Source organism: Salmo salar, chromosome ssa13, assembly GCF_905237065.1.
Source record: "Salmo salar chromosome ssa13, Ssal_v3.1, whole genome shotgun sequence".
NCBI lineage: Eukaryota > Metazoa > Chordata > Actinopteri > Salmoniformes > Salmonidae > Salmo > Salmo salar.
The window spans coordinates 70,874,759-70,891,695 of NC_059454.1; the positions used below are offsets into that span (position 1 = coordinate 70,874,759).

A 16,937-nucleotide genomic window follows, 5' to 3' on the forward strand; every position below is an offset into this window, starting at 1 on the left:
ACGAAAGGTGGAATTTGAGGGAAAGTGTTTAAATTGTGCAGTACTAGCAGGCTTGTGTGTGTGTGTGTGTGTGTGTGTGTGTGTGTGTGTGTGTGTGTGTGTGTGTGTGTGTGTGTGTGTTAGTGTGTGTGCACGTGCAGAGCGTGTGAGAGAGAGAGAGAGAGAGAGAGAGAGAGAGAGAGAGAGAGAGAGAGAGAGAGAGAGAGAAAGAGTGTGTGATTTGTGAGAGAGAAGAGAGTGTATGTGATCTCAAGGACCCATCTGAACACAGATATGAATCCCTGTACTGTGGCCTGCAGATTAACTGCCATGCGGAAGCCCCTGTCCTCTGCTCCTCTCACATCTCCCTCTATTGATTGCCCCGAAAGAACCCCCTCTCTCACACACACATACACACTAATGTCATCAGTGCGTTGGGAGAGAGGGGGTGGCAAGGAGTCCTTGTGGCACAGGCTTGTCCTTGAGGTCAGAGCGAGGAGGCAGACACTGTTCAACAAGACATATTTAGGAGGTCCTGTTTTAAAAGCTCCAGCTAGGTGCAGCCAATTTCATGTATTTCATGTATTCCGGGACTTGGGACACCTGATTCAACTGAGAGGTTGAATGAAACGTTTAGTAAACCTGGTTATAGTACATTAAATCATTTGTTGGTCTTTTCTGTTGGATTGGGTCAATTTTCATAGGACTTTATTGACCTTACCTAACCTAAATGAAATTCCAGTCAGTTATCCTCTTGAGGATACCCTAGGATAGGGGGCGCCACAGCGCATTTTGAAAAAAAATCGTTCCCATTTTCAACGGCCTACTAATCAAACTCAGAAGATAGGGCATGCATATACTTATTATATATGGATAGAAAACACTCTAAAGTTTCTAAAACTGTTTGAATGGTGTCTGTGAGTATAACAGAACTCATTTGGCAGGCAAAACCCTGAGACATTTTCTGACAGGAAGTGGATACCTGATGTGTTGTATTGAGTTCTAACCTATCCCATTGAAAAACACAGGGGTTTAGGAATATTTTGGCACTTCCTATTGCTTCCACTAGATGTCGCCAGTCCTTTCACAGTGGTTTGAGCCTTATAGAGTCAAAACTCAGTGAATGACAGGAGTTTGAAATTGGTCACAGGGGATGGGCCATCACCATTATGACGCCGGCGGCCATGTCTGCCCCCACCTTTGGAAACGGTTTTAAAGGCAGTGAAATCATCCCCCTCGAATCTTATTGGCTCTCTTGGTGTTAGTGGCCCTGAACATTTATTTTATACAACGTTTGACATGTTTGAACGAACCTACATGCGCGAGGATTGCTTTCAGTATGAAGTGCAGAGCTGCGTTTGGAGAGAGCCATAGGACGCGCTACCAACATCAGGCTAATGGAACGTGAAGTATGGACTTTTTGACCGAAAATACATCTGTTGTGGACCTGGGATGCTTTCTGATGAAGACAACTAAAGGTAGGCGATTATTGACAATATTATTGAAGATGAGATGGTTCATACTGTTGCATCCAAGATGGCGCCGAGCACTGTATATTAGCTGATTTTCTGAGTATCGCATCTCCTTTTATCGCAAAGTGTGATTACCCAGTAAAGTTAATTTAAAATCTGGTATGACGGGTGTTCTCAAGAGATATTCATCTATAAATGTTAGATTGACAATATACATTTAAAAAATCGTTATAGTATAGCAATTTATTGAAACGTAGCATTGTTTACCGGGACGCTTTTGAGGGGAAATTAGGTAGTCAACGTCAGACAGAGATGTAAAATGCTGTTTTTATATATAAATATGACCTTTATTGAACAAAAGAATGCATGCATTGTATAACATGATGTCCTAGGGGTGCCATCTGATGAAGTTTGTAAAAGGTTAGTGCTACATTTAGCTGTTTATTGATAATATGTGATGGAAGTGGTTGGTCGGAAAATGGCTATGAAGCTGCTTTTTACGATGGACTCATCTAATATAATCTAATGATTTGCTTTTCCTGTAAAACCTTTTTGAAATCGGACGACGTGGGTCGATTCAGGAGAGGTGTATCTATAAAAAAAAAAAAAATATATTTTTAATTTTTGTAAAAAATTATGATAATTTTTTAATGCTAATTGGCGATATGATTTTTCGCTGGATTTTGATCCCGCTAACGGGATCAGATGCTCAAGAGGTTATACTAAAACGGGATCAGTCTAGACAATTGATCTAGACTGAAACACAAAGGTCTCAGGCTGAAACATTCATGTATAACAGAGGTGGTGGATTTACCGGGCGCAGTGTTGCATTACTAAGTATTTCTTCTAATCAAGTGTCTGGAGAATGTATCTACTCCTCTGTGCCTGCGAAACATCATTAGGACAGACTCTGTTTATCGTCCGTTCAGGAAAGGAAATAGAATTCAAATCACAAATTGGGAAAATGCCCATAATGTCAGCTGAATAATTTTATTTCAATTCCCGACTTCAAAGGGACTGGAATTGATCCTGATCCTACGCTATGCTAGGTCTAAACTCCTTCCTGTTGGCTCAGTTGGTAGAGCGCGACGCCAGGGTTGTGGGGTGATTCCCACGTGGGGCCAGTACGAAAAAATATGAAAATGTATGCACTCACTACTGTAAGTCGCTCTGGATAAAAGTATCTGCTAAATTACTAAAATGTCAACAGCTCTCCCCTCAACAGCTCTCCCATCAACAGCTCTCCCCTCAACAGCTCTCCCCTCAACAGCTCTCCCATCAACAGCTCTCCCCTCAACAGCTCTCCCCTCAACATCTCTCCCCTCAACATCTCTCCCCTCAACATCTCTCCCCTCAACAGCTCTCCCCTCAACAGCTCTCCCATCAACAGCTCTCCCCTCAACATCTCTCCCCTCAACAGCTCTCCCCTCAACAGCTCTCCCCTCAACAACTCTCCCATCAACAGCTCTCCCCTCAACAGCTCTCCCATCAACAGCTCTCCCCTCAACAGCTCTCCCCTCAACAGCTCTCCCATCAACAGCTCTCCCCTCAACATCTCTCCCCTCAACAACTCTCCCATCAACAGCTCTCCCCTCAACAGCTCTCCCCTCAACATCTCTCCCCTCAACAACTCTCCCATCAACAGCTTCCCCATCAAGTCCTTTAGGGATTTACTGGAAGTTTACAGCCTGCAACTTGTACCAGTCCTCCAGCCATAAAGCGCTTTGTAGTTTTTGTATTTTACTTAATATATAGATGGTGACTGTACAGTACAGTATGTCCTTGGCAGAGGGGAAGGAGAGCAGAGCAGTGATGTTCAGTTGGCAATCTGTTGTAGAAGACTACAGCATAACAGCGGGTGGGGTAGGATAGGACAGGAGATCACTGAGCATAGAGCCGTGAAGGACTGTCCTCCTCTTAGCAAGGGCTGGGCCCTATCCAATCCCCCTCGGGAAGAATCTTTCGCAGCTCAATTCTAATTTATATACGTATAAATAACGGAGGGTGACATTAATAATTGGATCGAAGGCAGGGGCTAAACACACACACACCAGGCCCTCTGCCAAGCGAGGCAGTGTTTTTGCAAACGCTAGTTCAATACTGGCTCAGCATCTTTGGCGTGATTGAATGTGGATGGGGGGGTGGGTGGGAGCATTAATCGCCCGTGCCGCAGTGAGGGGCGTTGTCGGGCCGTCTAGTTTCATCGTCTGACTGTCCTCAACCTCTGTCTACAGTAGTCTACAGCTAACGTGCTAAAAGTCAACGGTCTGGTTCGGATAGGAGGCTGTGAAGGTGTTGGACAATTCTGGTCCCAGAGACCCACAGAGTGTGCAGGCTTTGGTTCCACCCCTGCACCAACATACCTGATTCAGTGACTTAACTGATAGTGGTCTTCAATTTAGACCATGATTAGATGAGCTGGGATGGTATAAAGACATCCACACACTGTAGCTCTCCAGGACTGGAGATGTACTAGAGTTGTTGAGACAGTAGTGACTGTATGCTAACTGCTAAAGTGCTATTTCATTGTGGCTGACTGTTTGAAAGACAGTCAAGTTGAAGACAAAAAAAATAGGCCTGACTTTGTAGCTTGTGTCATTTCTTTTAGTTCCAACCACAAATTCAGACCAGTTTGCCATGGTACCATGGTGTAACACAGACTAAAACAGGCCTTGTTAGCAGGCAAATGAGGAACGGTGTTGTTTTGAAGCAGGTATGTCCTGGTTTGCTATCCATTTAAAAGTGACTAAGTATGAATGAAGTGGCATCCTTAAAATAACCTCTTAGGTTTTGCTAAGGAGTATCGAAATGATTCCATTATGAATAACTTGTGATATATTCTAGTGAGGCATGTGAGATGATAAGCTTTTAAACTGGTTCATCGAAGTCCTTCCAATATCATCATTCATTCACAAAAACACCATTTTATCGACAATGCAAACAATTTCACATAGCACAGACCATCAACATCTAAAAACCTAACACAAAACAACACTGACAAGAAAAAGAGAATGTGACAAACTGTAGCTCTAGTCTAGTGACCTTCTGCTCACACAAACTGGTTTTAAGATCAGCTCTCCCTGCCCCCATGTCTAACATCATCCATTATGCAGTATTCAACTAAACTGACCCTAGACCAGCTATAGAGAGCAAAAGGTTGCAAAAACAAAATAAGAAAAGACATGAAGAAGAAACAAAAGCAGGTGCAGAAGCAAGAGATAGTCTATCAGCAGCTATGGAGCGGCGACGGCGGCGGCAGAAGATGTACGAAAACAGAGGAGAAGGAAAGGCAGTGAGAGAAAAAGTGTGATAAAAGAAAATTGATATGGAAAGACCACTGCGATAGTTAGTATGCAGCACACAAACGCTAGACGCTGAGAGGCGACCATTCTGTAAAAACTAAGAGAGAAGAGAAGGGCACGAGTGAGAAAGAGAGAGAAATCAATGAAAAGAGAGAAGAAGGAGATAGGGGGGGTTTACCTGGGTACTGAGCAGCTCCTGTGTCAGGGGAAAGGGGGAAGGAAAAAAGAGAGAGAGAGTAGCGTTAGCATTAGCGATAAGCCCCATTCACCACAGCTTAACAGCCCCCAACATCACCAGTGCAGAGGAGAGGTAGCTCACTAGCATAGCGTGAGGCCAACATATGAAGGCAGAGAGAGGGGATTTCTAGGGTGCTTGATTTCTTCTCAGGGAAAGGGTGAATAGTTTCATTCATTCAATAGCACACATGGCATTTCAATTCAGTCAATTCACCAGTAGAAGCTTTGACTTTTCAGTTATAAGTCATATTCAATACAGCTTGACATAATCATAGTATAATAAACATAGCTTAATATTGAACACCTCAGAATTGGTCTGAATAGCAAGCACAAGCTTATTGGTGGTTCAATTCATATGACAGTGAATGCAAATGACACCATTTCAGAGCTCTTAGGTACCAGATTTGTCCATCTGTGGTTTCTGCCATCGCTTTCCCCCTGAAAATGAGCATCTTCACCCATAATGCAATTCATTTGTCACCCGTTACGTCTTTAAAAACCGCCCCACGCCAACCGAGCGTCAGGATTCTGCTCTGAGGCTGGTTCTGATTAGACAACCCATATCCCTTCAACATTTGCCAAATTTCAATCACAGTGACATACTAATTATCAATTCTCCAAGAGACAAGTGGGAGTCTGTCGATTCCTCCTAGTAGCTGAGAAATCAGTTGACATTTTCAGAGTGGAGACTGAAAAGAAAATATATCCTATTTGGTTTCCGTTTATATCCTGAGAGACATTTCAACTCGTATTTGTGGCACAGATGCATCTAATGGATGGTCTGAAATGGTCTAAAATGTGTCATCGGCTGACATCGTCTAGATTTCTTCCATTGAACTTTGCTGAGCAATCAGACTGAATCTCTCCAACCATCTACTGATACAAAACAAACCAACATGTAAAAACATAAGTGCTACGCCGTTAGAAAAAGGGGTTCCAAAAGGATTCTTCGGCTGTCCCCAGAAGAGAACCCTTTTTGGGTCCAGGTAAAACCCACTGTGGAAAGGGTTCTACATGGAACCTAAAATAGTTCTACCTAGAACCAAAAAGGGTCCTTCAAAGGGTTCTCCTATGGGGACAGCTGACGAACCATTTTGGGTTCGAGATAGCACCTAGTTTGTCAGAGTATAGCCTAGTACTAGTAGCCTAATTATGCATATAGAAATGAAGTGTTGAGATTGTCAGCAGGTTGAGTACACCAAAGCCCTCCAGGCCTCCATGAGCACAGTAATAGATTCATCAACACTGATACATAAACCAGGTTTCCATCCAACCTTTTTAAGCGAGTAAAGTACATGTCGGATAAGACTCTTCACGACAGGCCTGATGGAATGGAAACAGCACATTTCTCTGTAAACTTTGCAAATATGTAAATGTTCCAAAATACTCTAGACAAGGTGGGATCTTTTTGTGTCTGTAAAATGTATTCTGTGAGAAATGGGGGGTGGAAACACCTTTATGCGCAAATATTGATATAATAACCATACTATCAAAGTAAAGTTGAAGTCACGCGATGACACATGCATGTTGTGTGGTCCTCCCACGGTGACTCGGAGAAAGCATGCAGTTCATTAGGCTACAGATGAAATAAGTTATGATGAACTTCACAGGGGGGTCAAAGTGCATGGCGATTGATACTCCTTCCCAATAAATATCGAGGGTCTTATTCTGGTGACATGATTCATCTCACTGTTTTGTCCATAATAATCTTATAATGTCGGCAAGCCTAACGGCACTGTATCTGCAAGCTGTTGGCAAGCTGCGCTCGCGCCAAACATTTTTTTTTTACTAAACCATCAGTAGAGTTGAAAATGCGATGGAAACTAATTTGTAACTTGTATTTTTTTATTCAGTACATGGGAATTTAACCATAAAAGTAATTTTTATGTGCACTACGTCATCACGCACGTCCTTTTATCCACACCAAGTTCACTTTGGTGGGAAAATGTGCATATTGCTTTTAATGCAGATTTTAGAATATTCGCATTACAATCTGCCGCCAATTGGATGGAAACCTAGCTACTGACATAAATAGCCAAGTTATTGTTGTGTATCTTTCTGTTTTTCTCTCTGCATTGTTGGGAAGGGCCTGTAAGTAGGCATTTCACTGTTAGTCTAAACCTGTTGTTTACGAAGCATGTGATAAATAAAATGCGATTAGATTTTTATTTGAACCATTCGTATACGTTTCTTACTCACTCTGACATTAGTTGGCTAAAAGCCATGAACACACACACACACACACACACACACACACACACACACACACACACACACACACACACATAGTGGCGGCTCCTGAAGTGACTCTTATCAACACTGTATGAAGATTATTGTGTGTTTCTCAGGAATGCTGAATTATCTGTGTCGCTCTCCCCATCACCCATTCTGTCACACCTCTGGAAAGCAGACGGCTGTTGTGATAACATCCTGTAGGTCTGATATCTGGTTGGAAGTTCACTTTTACACTATTCTATTGGTCAACAAGTTTTAGCCTTTGATATTAAATTCTCAGACCTTTCTTGATAGTCTATTCCTGTAACTCAACAATAGTCCTGCTTGCACATTGCTATTTATCTTACGGAGTCAAATGATATGATATGCATTTGATAGACTTTTTGAATATAAATGGCATGGTCTCATTATGGGTTGAAGGTGAGTTATACAGTAGATCAAATTATTACCCACTACACACACACACAGAGCGAGTACAAAACAAACACACACGCACACCCAAAACCCCAGCACCACCGCAAGCCAGTCTCCCCTGCTTAAGGATTCCAGTCATGGCCCAGGCCACGGCAACTAAGTGGTTCAGAGAGCCACGGGGGGACCCGGGCCACCCTGGAGATCAGGTTCCTGGAACACAGGCCAGGGGGAAGGGGCTTGCAATGTTAAGTAAATGCCAGACGGGTGTGAATAACTCTGCATGGCCATTTCAACCCCACTGGTCCTGAGGGGGGCTGCCTGGCTAACCCGCCAAGCCCTCTTGCCCGGCATGGCCATGTCGCCGGTATGCAACCATCCAACCCTCCAACAACCGTGGAGGTTAAATGCTGGAACCAGAGAGATGCATTAAACATGAGTCATTTCAAATGAAAGGTAGCTACTCCCTACTCTAAAAATGATAGGAACATTAACCAGGGGTCAGACAGGCTGGGCTGCATTAATGAAGGCTTGATGCCTCTCTTTAAAATCACCTCTACAGCCCGCAAGAACACTTCACTTCATAAAATGGCTACAGAACAGCTCAAAGACAGGCCGGCCTTCTCTCTCGCACACACATCCCCATCTCTATGCATGGACACACACAAACATTTCTGGGTGTGAGAGACCTGCAAGAATCTCTATAGCAGCAGCAAAAAATGACCACCAAGTTCATATTCAAAGCCTCAATAGAAATACGGGCCTTATTGCATATGTAATATGGTTTGTATTGCAGACCTACAGTAGGTTAATAATCCAGACATAGCAATCTGCTACTGTCAGCAAAATCCTATGAAGTCAAGGAGCTTCTGACAGCATTAACCCTCTGCTGAACTCTCTACATTAACATTAGTTCAACCCTTTCCTCCTCTGATCTAAGGCCTTACTGGAGGAACCATACCTCTAACCTTGTCATCCTTGTCAACCTTTTATGTAGTAGTCCCAAAAGTGCAAAGCTCGCCCACCCTGTGCGCCAGCCCTAAATGAAGTGTACCGAAGGTATTTGAAAGAAAATAATAGGCAATCTATTTTTGACCCAGGTCTGAATGGCACAGATCCAGACATGGGGAAGTTGGCGGTAGTTGGGTCCTCCTCTTCCACCCCCAACCCATTCAAAAGGTGGAGTGTAACCGCATTATGTCGTGATTAAATCGGAAATCTGCAGCTGGAGGGCCATGAAATTGGACATGATGAGTGTGCCACATTAAAAAGTAATTATCGATACCGCTCTCCCATTGTCTCCCTTACAAGCCGCCGAAGTGAATCAAAGTCTGAATGAAAATGGATTCAACCTTATTCCAGTCAACACTGTAACAATTTGTTTTGTTTTCAAAGCCCCAGTGACCCAATTGTGACTACATTACCATGAGAGCATTCTTCTCGTGATTGAGATCATACTATATTGTGTGTGTGCCACTGTGACTCTGTGTGTGTGTGTAAGTGACACAGACTGCAAGAAAGAGATCTACATGTCTGAAATATCACTTACTCACTCACACACACACGCAAACACACACATGCAAACACACACACACACACACACACACACACACACACACACACACACACACACACACACACACACACACACACACACACACACACACCAGGGGATGAGACGAAGGCCGCTGTTGAACAGGGACACAGTGGGGCTCTATGAAACCTATGAACCAGCCATTTGTTTTCTTCCACTCTCGCTCGCTCTCTCTCTCCCCCCTACACTGGAAGCATCGGCTCGGCTCGCTCATCCACGCTCGGCGTCTGAGTCAGTATGGAGAGGGACTTAACAGCTGTCTGCGGCGCCGCGATTAAACGCCGCGCTGTCACACTGATAAGCTGGCAGTGATGGGAAAATTCCCCCGCCATGTCCCAGCATGACCTGGGAGAGGAAGGCGAGGTCACCACCACAATCATGGGTGGCGCCGAGAGATTGGGAAAATATCAAACCTGGACATCTTGGATTAATGTAGGTTTCTTAGTGTTTCAAGAGGGGGGAAAACTATGTGCACTGCAGAGCAGACACAGTGTAGGACTCATTTGGAATATGAAGTTATTTTTGTGAGTTTCCGCGTTGCACCGCTGAGACAGAAGAAGCCACAGATGAGGTCTGTTGTTACTAAGCGCTGTGATGCACGGCGCTGATTGTGCACGACGTCTGTAAGGTTAAGATGCACTGAAGTACCATAAGTGGCGGAGAGTCATCATAAAAAAACATGGCTCTCTTCATGGCTCTAATGTAAGTCAGGGGTAAACCGCAGACACAAAGTGACTCACTCTGAGTGGACCTCTCTCCACTAAGCCAACTCATTCAGCACTATCTAGGCTAAATAGGCTATACAAAGCATACATACTGGCTACATAAATGATGTAAGGACCATACACAATGTACAGATGTCAGATCTTAATTGGAGCCAGTTCGCTACAGCCGGAAAATAATCCTGCAGCAACAGGAAATGTGAATTATTATGTGGATTATAATTAATGGACATTTTTGTAGGGGTTGTAAAAATGTTCGTAAAGGAAAATCAAGTCTGACATTTCAAAGTGGAAATTACAAACTTCAGAAGCCTTTTTAAACATTAAATACACTTTTTTAAATTCCTACATTGCAGGAAAGTTCTCCTTCAACAGGGCGATCAAGATCCTACACCTATATGTTAACTTTGCACTTTGCATGTGAATGTACCGTATGTAACCATTGCTGCGTAAGTGCCACTCAAAATAAACATTCCAGGGGCAAGGCAGTTTACGGTGCATTAGGAAAGTATTCAGACCTCTTCCCTTTTCAACAATTTGTTACATTACAGACTTACTCTAAAATGTATTACATTTTTTCCCATCATCAATCTACACACAATACCCCACAATGACAAGTGAAAATAGGTTAACAAATGTATGCAACATTTAAAAATGAACAATAAAGAAATACCTTATTTACATAAGTATTCAGACCCTTTGATATGAGACTCAAAATTGAGCTCATGTGCATCCTGTTTCCATTGATCATCCAGGTGTCCACCTGTCTATATAAGGTCCCACAGTTGACAGTGCATGTCAGAGCAAAAACCAAGCCATGAGGTCGAAAGGATTGTCCGTAGAGCTCCGAGACAGGATTATGTGAAGGCACAGATCTGGGGAAGGGTACCAAAACATTTCTACAACATTGAAGGTCCCCAAGAACACAGTGGCCTCCATCATTCTTAAATGGAAGAAGTTTGGAACCACCAAGACTCTTCCTAGAGCTGGCTCCCTGACCAAACTGAGCAAACTGGGGAGAACCATCTCTGCGGCACTCCACCAATCAGGCCTTTATGGTAGAGGCACATGACAGGCCGCTTGGAGTTTGTCAAAAGGCACCTAAAGACTCTCAGACCATGAGAAACAAGATTCTCTGGTCTGATGGAACCAAGATTGAACTCTTCGGCCTGAATGTCAAGCGTCACGTCTGGAGAAAACCTGGCACCATCCCTACGGTGAAGCATGGTGGAGACAGCATCACGCTGTGGGGATGTTTTTCAGCGACAGGGACTGGGAGACTAATCAGGATCGAGGGAAAGATGAAGGGAGCAAAGTACAGAGAGATCCTTGATAAAAACCTGCTCTGGAGCGCTCAGGACCTCAGACTGGGGCAAAAGTTCACCTTCCTACAGGACAACGACCCTAAGCACACAGCCAAGACAACGCAGGAGTGGCTTCGGGAGAATTCACTGAATGTCCTTGAGTGGCCCACCCAGAGCCCGGACTTGAACTCGATCTAACATCTCTGAAGAGACCTGAAAATAGCTGTGCAGCGACGCTCCCCATCCAACCTGACAGAGCTTGAGAGGATCTGCAGAGAAGAATGGGAGAAAGCTTGTTGCATCATACCCAAGAAGAATCGAGGTTGTAATCGCTGCCAAAGGTTCTTCAACAAAGTACTGAGTAAAGGGTCTGAATACTTATGTAAATGTATATATATATTTATATATATAACATTTACATAAGTATTCAGACCCTTTACTCAGTACTTTGTTGAAGGACCTTTGGCAGCGATTACAACCTCGATTCTTCTTATATATATATATACATACATACACACATTTGCAAAAATGTCTGAAAAAACTGTTTTTGGTTTGTCATTATGGGGTATTGTGTGTATACTGATGAGAGAAAAAAAATATATATTTTAGAATAAGGCTGTAACATCACAAAATGTGGATAAAGTCAAGGGGTCTGAATATTTTCCCAATGCACTGTACATATGGTTGACTACTACTTAGTACTGCAGCAAATAATGTTGTCCATGTAGACAAAAACACATGCGCAAAAGTGGTAGCCACCACTGTACATAGCTACAAAGTAACTCATCTGTTTAATTATTCCACTAGTAGTTGCTGTGGTATATAAGGCCATTGGCAATGGTAAGTGTGACCTACAGCCCTGATAGTATCACTTGTACAGTACATACAGCCCTACACCAATATTGCGTCTTTTATTGTAGCACTGACAGTCAATGTCCCTATCTGTACCTCCCTCCACCACATGTTGCATTGTGCTTTGGCCAGGAACTTTATCTTATTACTGGTCCCAGTGTTTCCGTTTTGGGGAACATTGGGCTATTGCGCGCAGGGCTCCGTATTGCTAGCGGGATGGCTGGGGTACAGGGAAAGCACAGATGGACACCACTGACTTGACTGAGCGGGGGGGACCAGGGGGCTGGAGCGTGACCCGCCATGCTGTCGTGTAATTAAGAGGTTAGGAGGGCCGACCGTGTTCTCATATCAGAGGGGGATTGGTTGGATAGGCCATGGCGTGCGGCATAGGCACCACGGCAACAAGATTGGCTCGCTCAGTTATTATCTTACAAAACAGCCAGGCACCAAAACCTGTTTAGATGGCGTGACAAAATAATGGTTCAGATGTGCGCCTGTATTTTTTTCTTCAGTAGGAGTAAAGCTGTTTTCTGAATGGCCATTTACAGAGTGATGAGGTATGATTTAGGACAATTCCACAACAGAATGATGCGGAGACTCAGACTTTTCTCTTTTAAAACGTACAGTACCAGTCAAAGGTTTGGACACACCTACTCATTCAAGGGTTTTTCCTTATTTTTTTTACTATTTTATACATTGTAGGATAATAGTGAAGACATCAAAACAATGAAATAGTATGTAGTAACCAAAAAAGAAACGTCAAGACTGTTGTAAAAGCATTCCAGGTGAAGCTGGTTGAGAGAATGCCAAAAGTGTGCAACGCTGTCATCAAGGCAAAGGGTGGCTACTTTGAAGAATCTGAAATATAAAATATATTTTGATTTGTTTCAGACTTTTTTGGTTACTACATGATTCCATATGTATTATTTCATAGTTTTGATGTCTTCAGTATTGTTCTACAATGTAGAAAATAGTAAAAATAAAGAAAAACCCTGGAATGAGAAGGTGTGTCCAAACCTTTGACTGGTACTGTATGTCAAACAAAAACCAATGATTGCAAAGTTAAACAAACCATACAACTCCATACAACTCTATGCAAAAGGACTGCAACTTCCACAGAACATTTTACAAAAACAAGTTAACTTGAAGAACCGTGCAGATCCAAAGTTTTGTAACAGAATGACAGTTTTCAGCCGTTCATGCCGTCATTCTGCATAGAGTTGTATGGTTTGCTTAACTTCGCAATCATTGTTTTTGTTTGGAATACATTTTAAAGTAAACATAGTTTGGGATATCATTTTTATTTGTCGGGAAAGATGTGTCAGTGATTCTATGCTACAGAAGCGTTCTAAAACATGATGGCTATAGCCAATAAATATATGTAGCTTAAAATTACAACTTACCCTACATTTACCATAATGTTGTCATCTAGGCTTTAGAAGAGAAAATCTAAATCCTGGACTTTGAAGTTTATCAACTGAAAACCTGGATGAAACCATAAGTCAGTGAATATGGGAGCCGGGTTGAACCAAACCAAAGGCACGTCTAGTCTGGGTTGGACGAAACCAAAAGGCACGTCTAGTGTCTTCTCGGACGAGACTTAGCCCAGCTTGAGTCTGGGGTCGTGGCAGGGCCTCAGTCATTATTGTTAAATGAGCAGAATGGATTTGTGGTAATGGAAACCCAATGGCTCCAGACAGACATGGAACCGGGGTTACGAGCACAGCGAATGACACTGATAACCGGACCGCTCAACTGTACCTAGAGCGATGGGCCATTCAACGAGCTCCATTCAGGCTGATTCATGGGGCCTGCCGCCACCACACCACTTCCAGGGACAACAAACAAACAGCTCCAGTTGATGAGTTGGGATTTGAGTTTTCAGGATCACTTTTTATAAACCATTTTATAGGTTATGGATGCACTATTGCACTTACACTTTTATGAGGTGACTAGGATCAATTCTAGCCTACTTGTGCATAGGCATGAATGTATTTAGGCTACAGTCGTTTGTAAGGCTCATACAAGGGACTATGACTCAAAGCATAATCAAATCAAATTGCCTTGGTCACATACACTTATTTTAGCAGATGTTATTGCGGGTGTAGCGAAATTCTTGAGGGTGTGTTCGACAACACAATGCCCAATGTTGGGGCAAAAACGTTTTTTTTTTTCTGAATCTGAAATGCATTCCTAGGACATTAGCCTCTACATTGGTAGATCATAGATAGTGTTATTCAAGGCTTTTCTGCCATTGAAATCCTTGGGTGGGCCGCCTAAGTGTTTTATCAGGTCGCTTTAGTCCAAAAAGTATAAATTGGGATGGAAAAACACTTTATAAAGAACAATATAAATTATCTACAAAAGGTAACGGAAAAGAGAATGTTTTTATTGTAGAATCTTTGAGAACTAACAATCATCAAAATAAAAGATACAGTCAGCGAGAATAAAACATGATTCTTTTTTATTTTTTTGCAGTATATTTTGTTATTATGTTTAAGCTAAAGAACACAGTATTAGCCATGGCAAAATGCATAGGACAGATATTACTGTACAACAGTGGACTGAAAAGATACAGAAACCCTGCATTACCGTATACAATGCAAGGAATGTAATGAAAGGAATTGAATTACTACTCAATAACAAATATTCCTTCATGCCAAGAGCAAGACATAGGAAAATAAAACAACGTAGCCTATTTCAGACCAGAATCTGGTCTGGTTTATTTTTCACATACTGGCAATATATTGCTAATCAAATTGCAATGCTAGGCTATGTGGAGAGATATCAATATCAGAGAGCAATCTATTGAAGAGCGTACTATCACTTTTATATTCATAATTTACCAATTGTATTGGGGCCTACAAGATGTATGGTGACGTGCAGAAAAACATTTGGCTATCTACTTTCCATCTGAGATAAACACATATATTTTTTCCATAAACCTTTCACAATTTAGCCCACATGCCACATATTCAACACATATCCCATCCTGCAGTGAAAATGTGTTTTAGAGGTAGGCTAAAAAGTGCTCCAATACAAAGATTTGCTCCAAACCCTTTAGAAGCCATGAGTCAGAATGCTGCTGAGATTACAATGCCCTGCCTCTCCATTTCCTCTCTCTCTTAGCCCTTTTTTTGGCTCGTTACTAAATTCAATCATCTTGGTCGGGTCTACATATCATATATTCCTTAGCGGAAATACTAAAACATATCCCGTTCTACAAGGTAATACCAGGAGAGGCAGAAATACGGATGCTTTAATCCGCCTGATCAGAGCACACAAAAGAGAGCGTTGCCCGCAGTCAACCATTAGTCGCATATTCACTCCTAAGCCCTGTGTTCAAACCTGGAGGCTGCCCTGACACTGCCTGACAGAAATGACAACAAGCCCCCACCACCCTCTCGCTCATTCTCCTTCACAGGCACTCTCATCTGTTGTGGCGTGGTGAGGGCGATGTTCACCGCGGCACAACTCTTCACATACACTAGGCTACATTTTTAGATGGTTGTACTATTTTCGGTCATGGAGGTTCACTCCAATTGTGTTAGTAATTGTCAGCACATCGGTTAAATGACCACCGACCAGGGTAATATGTGTCTATTTGTCATTGAACCTCCAGGTCATTCCCCAACAGGTCCCTATCAAAAGACTGAGAAGGTCAGCATTTGTGAGCATCTGTTTGCTTATACCTAGCAAACGCACCTCATATCGTCTGGTTGTCTGACTTGGGTCGGTGTCTGTGCAATGGAGCTGTGACAATGGACCACTGACGTGCTGGTGCTAAGCATTGTGATGCACATGACCCCTAGATCTCTGCTGTCTGTCTGGTCACTGATGTAACAGGAGAGCAGGGGGCCTCTCATGATATATGACAACAACATGCTACCGTGACAGTGAGTGCATGTTGGTGGCAGTGGTGGGATACAAGGGCATCTCCCCCATTCGTTTTTTTTGCTGTGTCAAGCGAAGGCTAAACACCCACTGAGCCCGGGGCCCATTATTTCTGCACAGCTCAGGCCTCTTGGACTAATCCTCTCATTTAGGAGGTCACTGCTGATCATTATACAGTAGGGTACCATTACATCATCCACTCCAGCATCACAGATTTTCCCCCAGCATAAATACATGCCTCCAGGGAATGCTCTGCATTAGCCTCCCTCTTTCCCTCCCTCCTTCCCTTTCCCTCTCTCCTTCTAGCATGCTTCTCTCTCCCTTACTCTATTTCTCTCCCACCTTTTATCCATACCTCCCTCTCTTTCTCATCCTCTCATATTTCTCAGTGTGTCCAGAGCAGCGTATAATTGAATCTGCAGAGATTGTATGAGCAAGTGATGCAGCCAGCTAGTATTCCTGTAGAGGATAAACAGTCAAATAATGTAGGGGGGGGGGATCACTATGCACTGTCTCTGACAAGGCAAAAGAGAAACACAGGGGATGCAGAATACACAGCCGTCGCTTTTCCCACTGCACTTTGACAAAGACAGGGTCCACTCTTTTTCCACTGCACTGATTGTTGTTTTTCCCCCCTAAAGCTCCCATTCTGCCTACATTGAGTTGTGGTAAAAATAAATCCTTGAATGTCTGGTGTCAAGCCCATGTTGATGGCCCCATCACGTATTTCCCATTGCCTTGGGAAGTACCCATTCCCTTTTTAATCGCACTTATCTGGCGATGGAAGAAAAGCTTGGTTCACAGGCGAATTGCGGGATCCTCGCTTGACTCGCTTGATTGATTTGTAAACAATTGTGACTATATTTTCACAGACTGTGGTTTAATTTCCAGATAAAACCTGCTCATTAGCAGGGAGTGGCAAGGGGCATCCCTTC

The 16,937-nt window shown here is 43.0% G+C and overlaps 1 protein-coding gene across 4 annotated transcripts in view; it reads right to left on the reverse strand.

The window, feature by feature from the left end:
• cadm1a (cell adhesion molecule 1a) overlaps positions 1-16,937 on the reverse strand; it is a 432,273-nt gene that overhangs the window by 101,457 nt on the left and 313,879 nt on the right. For 3 of the 4 annotated variants that reach the window (XM_014137381.2, XM_014137380.2, XM_014137378.2), the window contains exon 2: positions 4,932-4,949. The exons of the other annotated variant lie outside the window; for it this stretch is intronic. In XM_014137381.2, the coding sequence (XP_013992856.1) occupies positions 4,932-4,949 (18 nt within the window). The remainder of the gene's footprint in view (positions 1-4,931; positions 4,950-16,937) is intronic. 4 annotated transcript variants of the gene reach the window in all.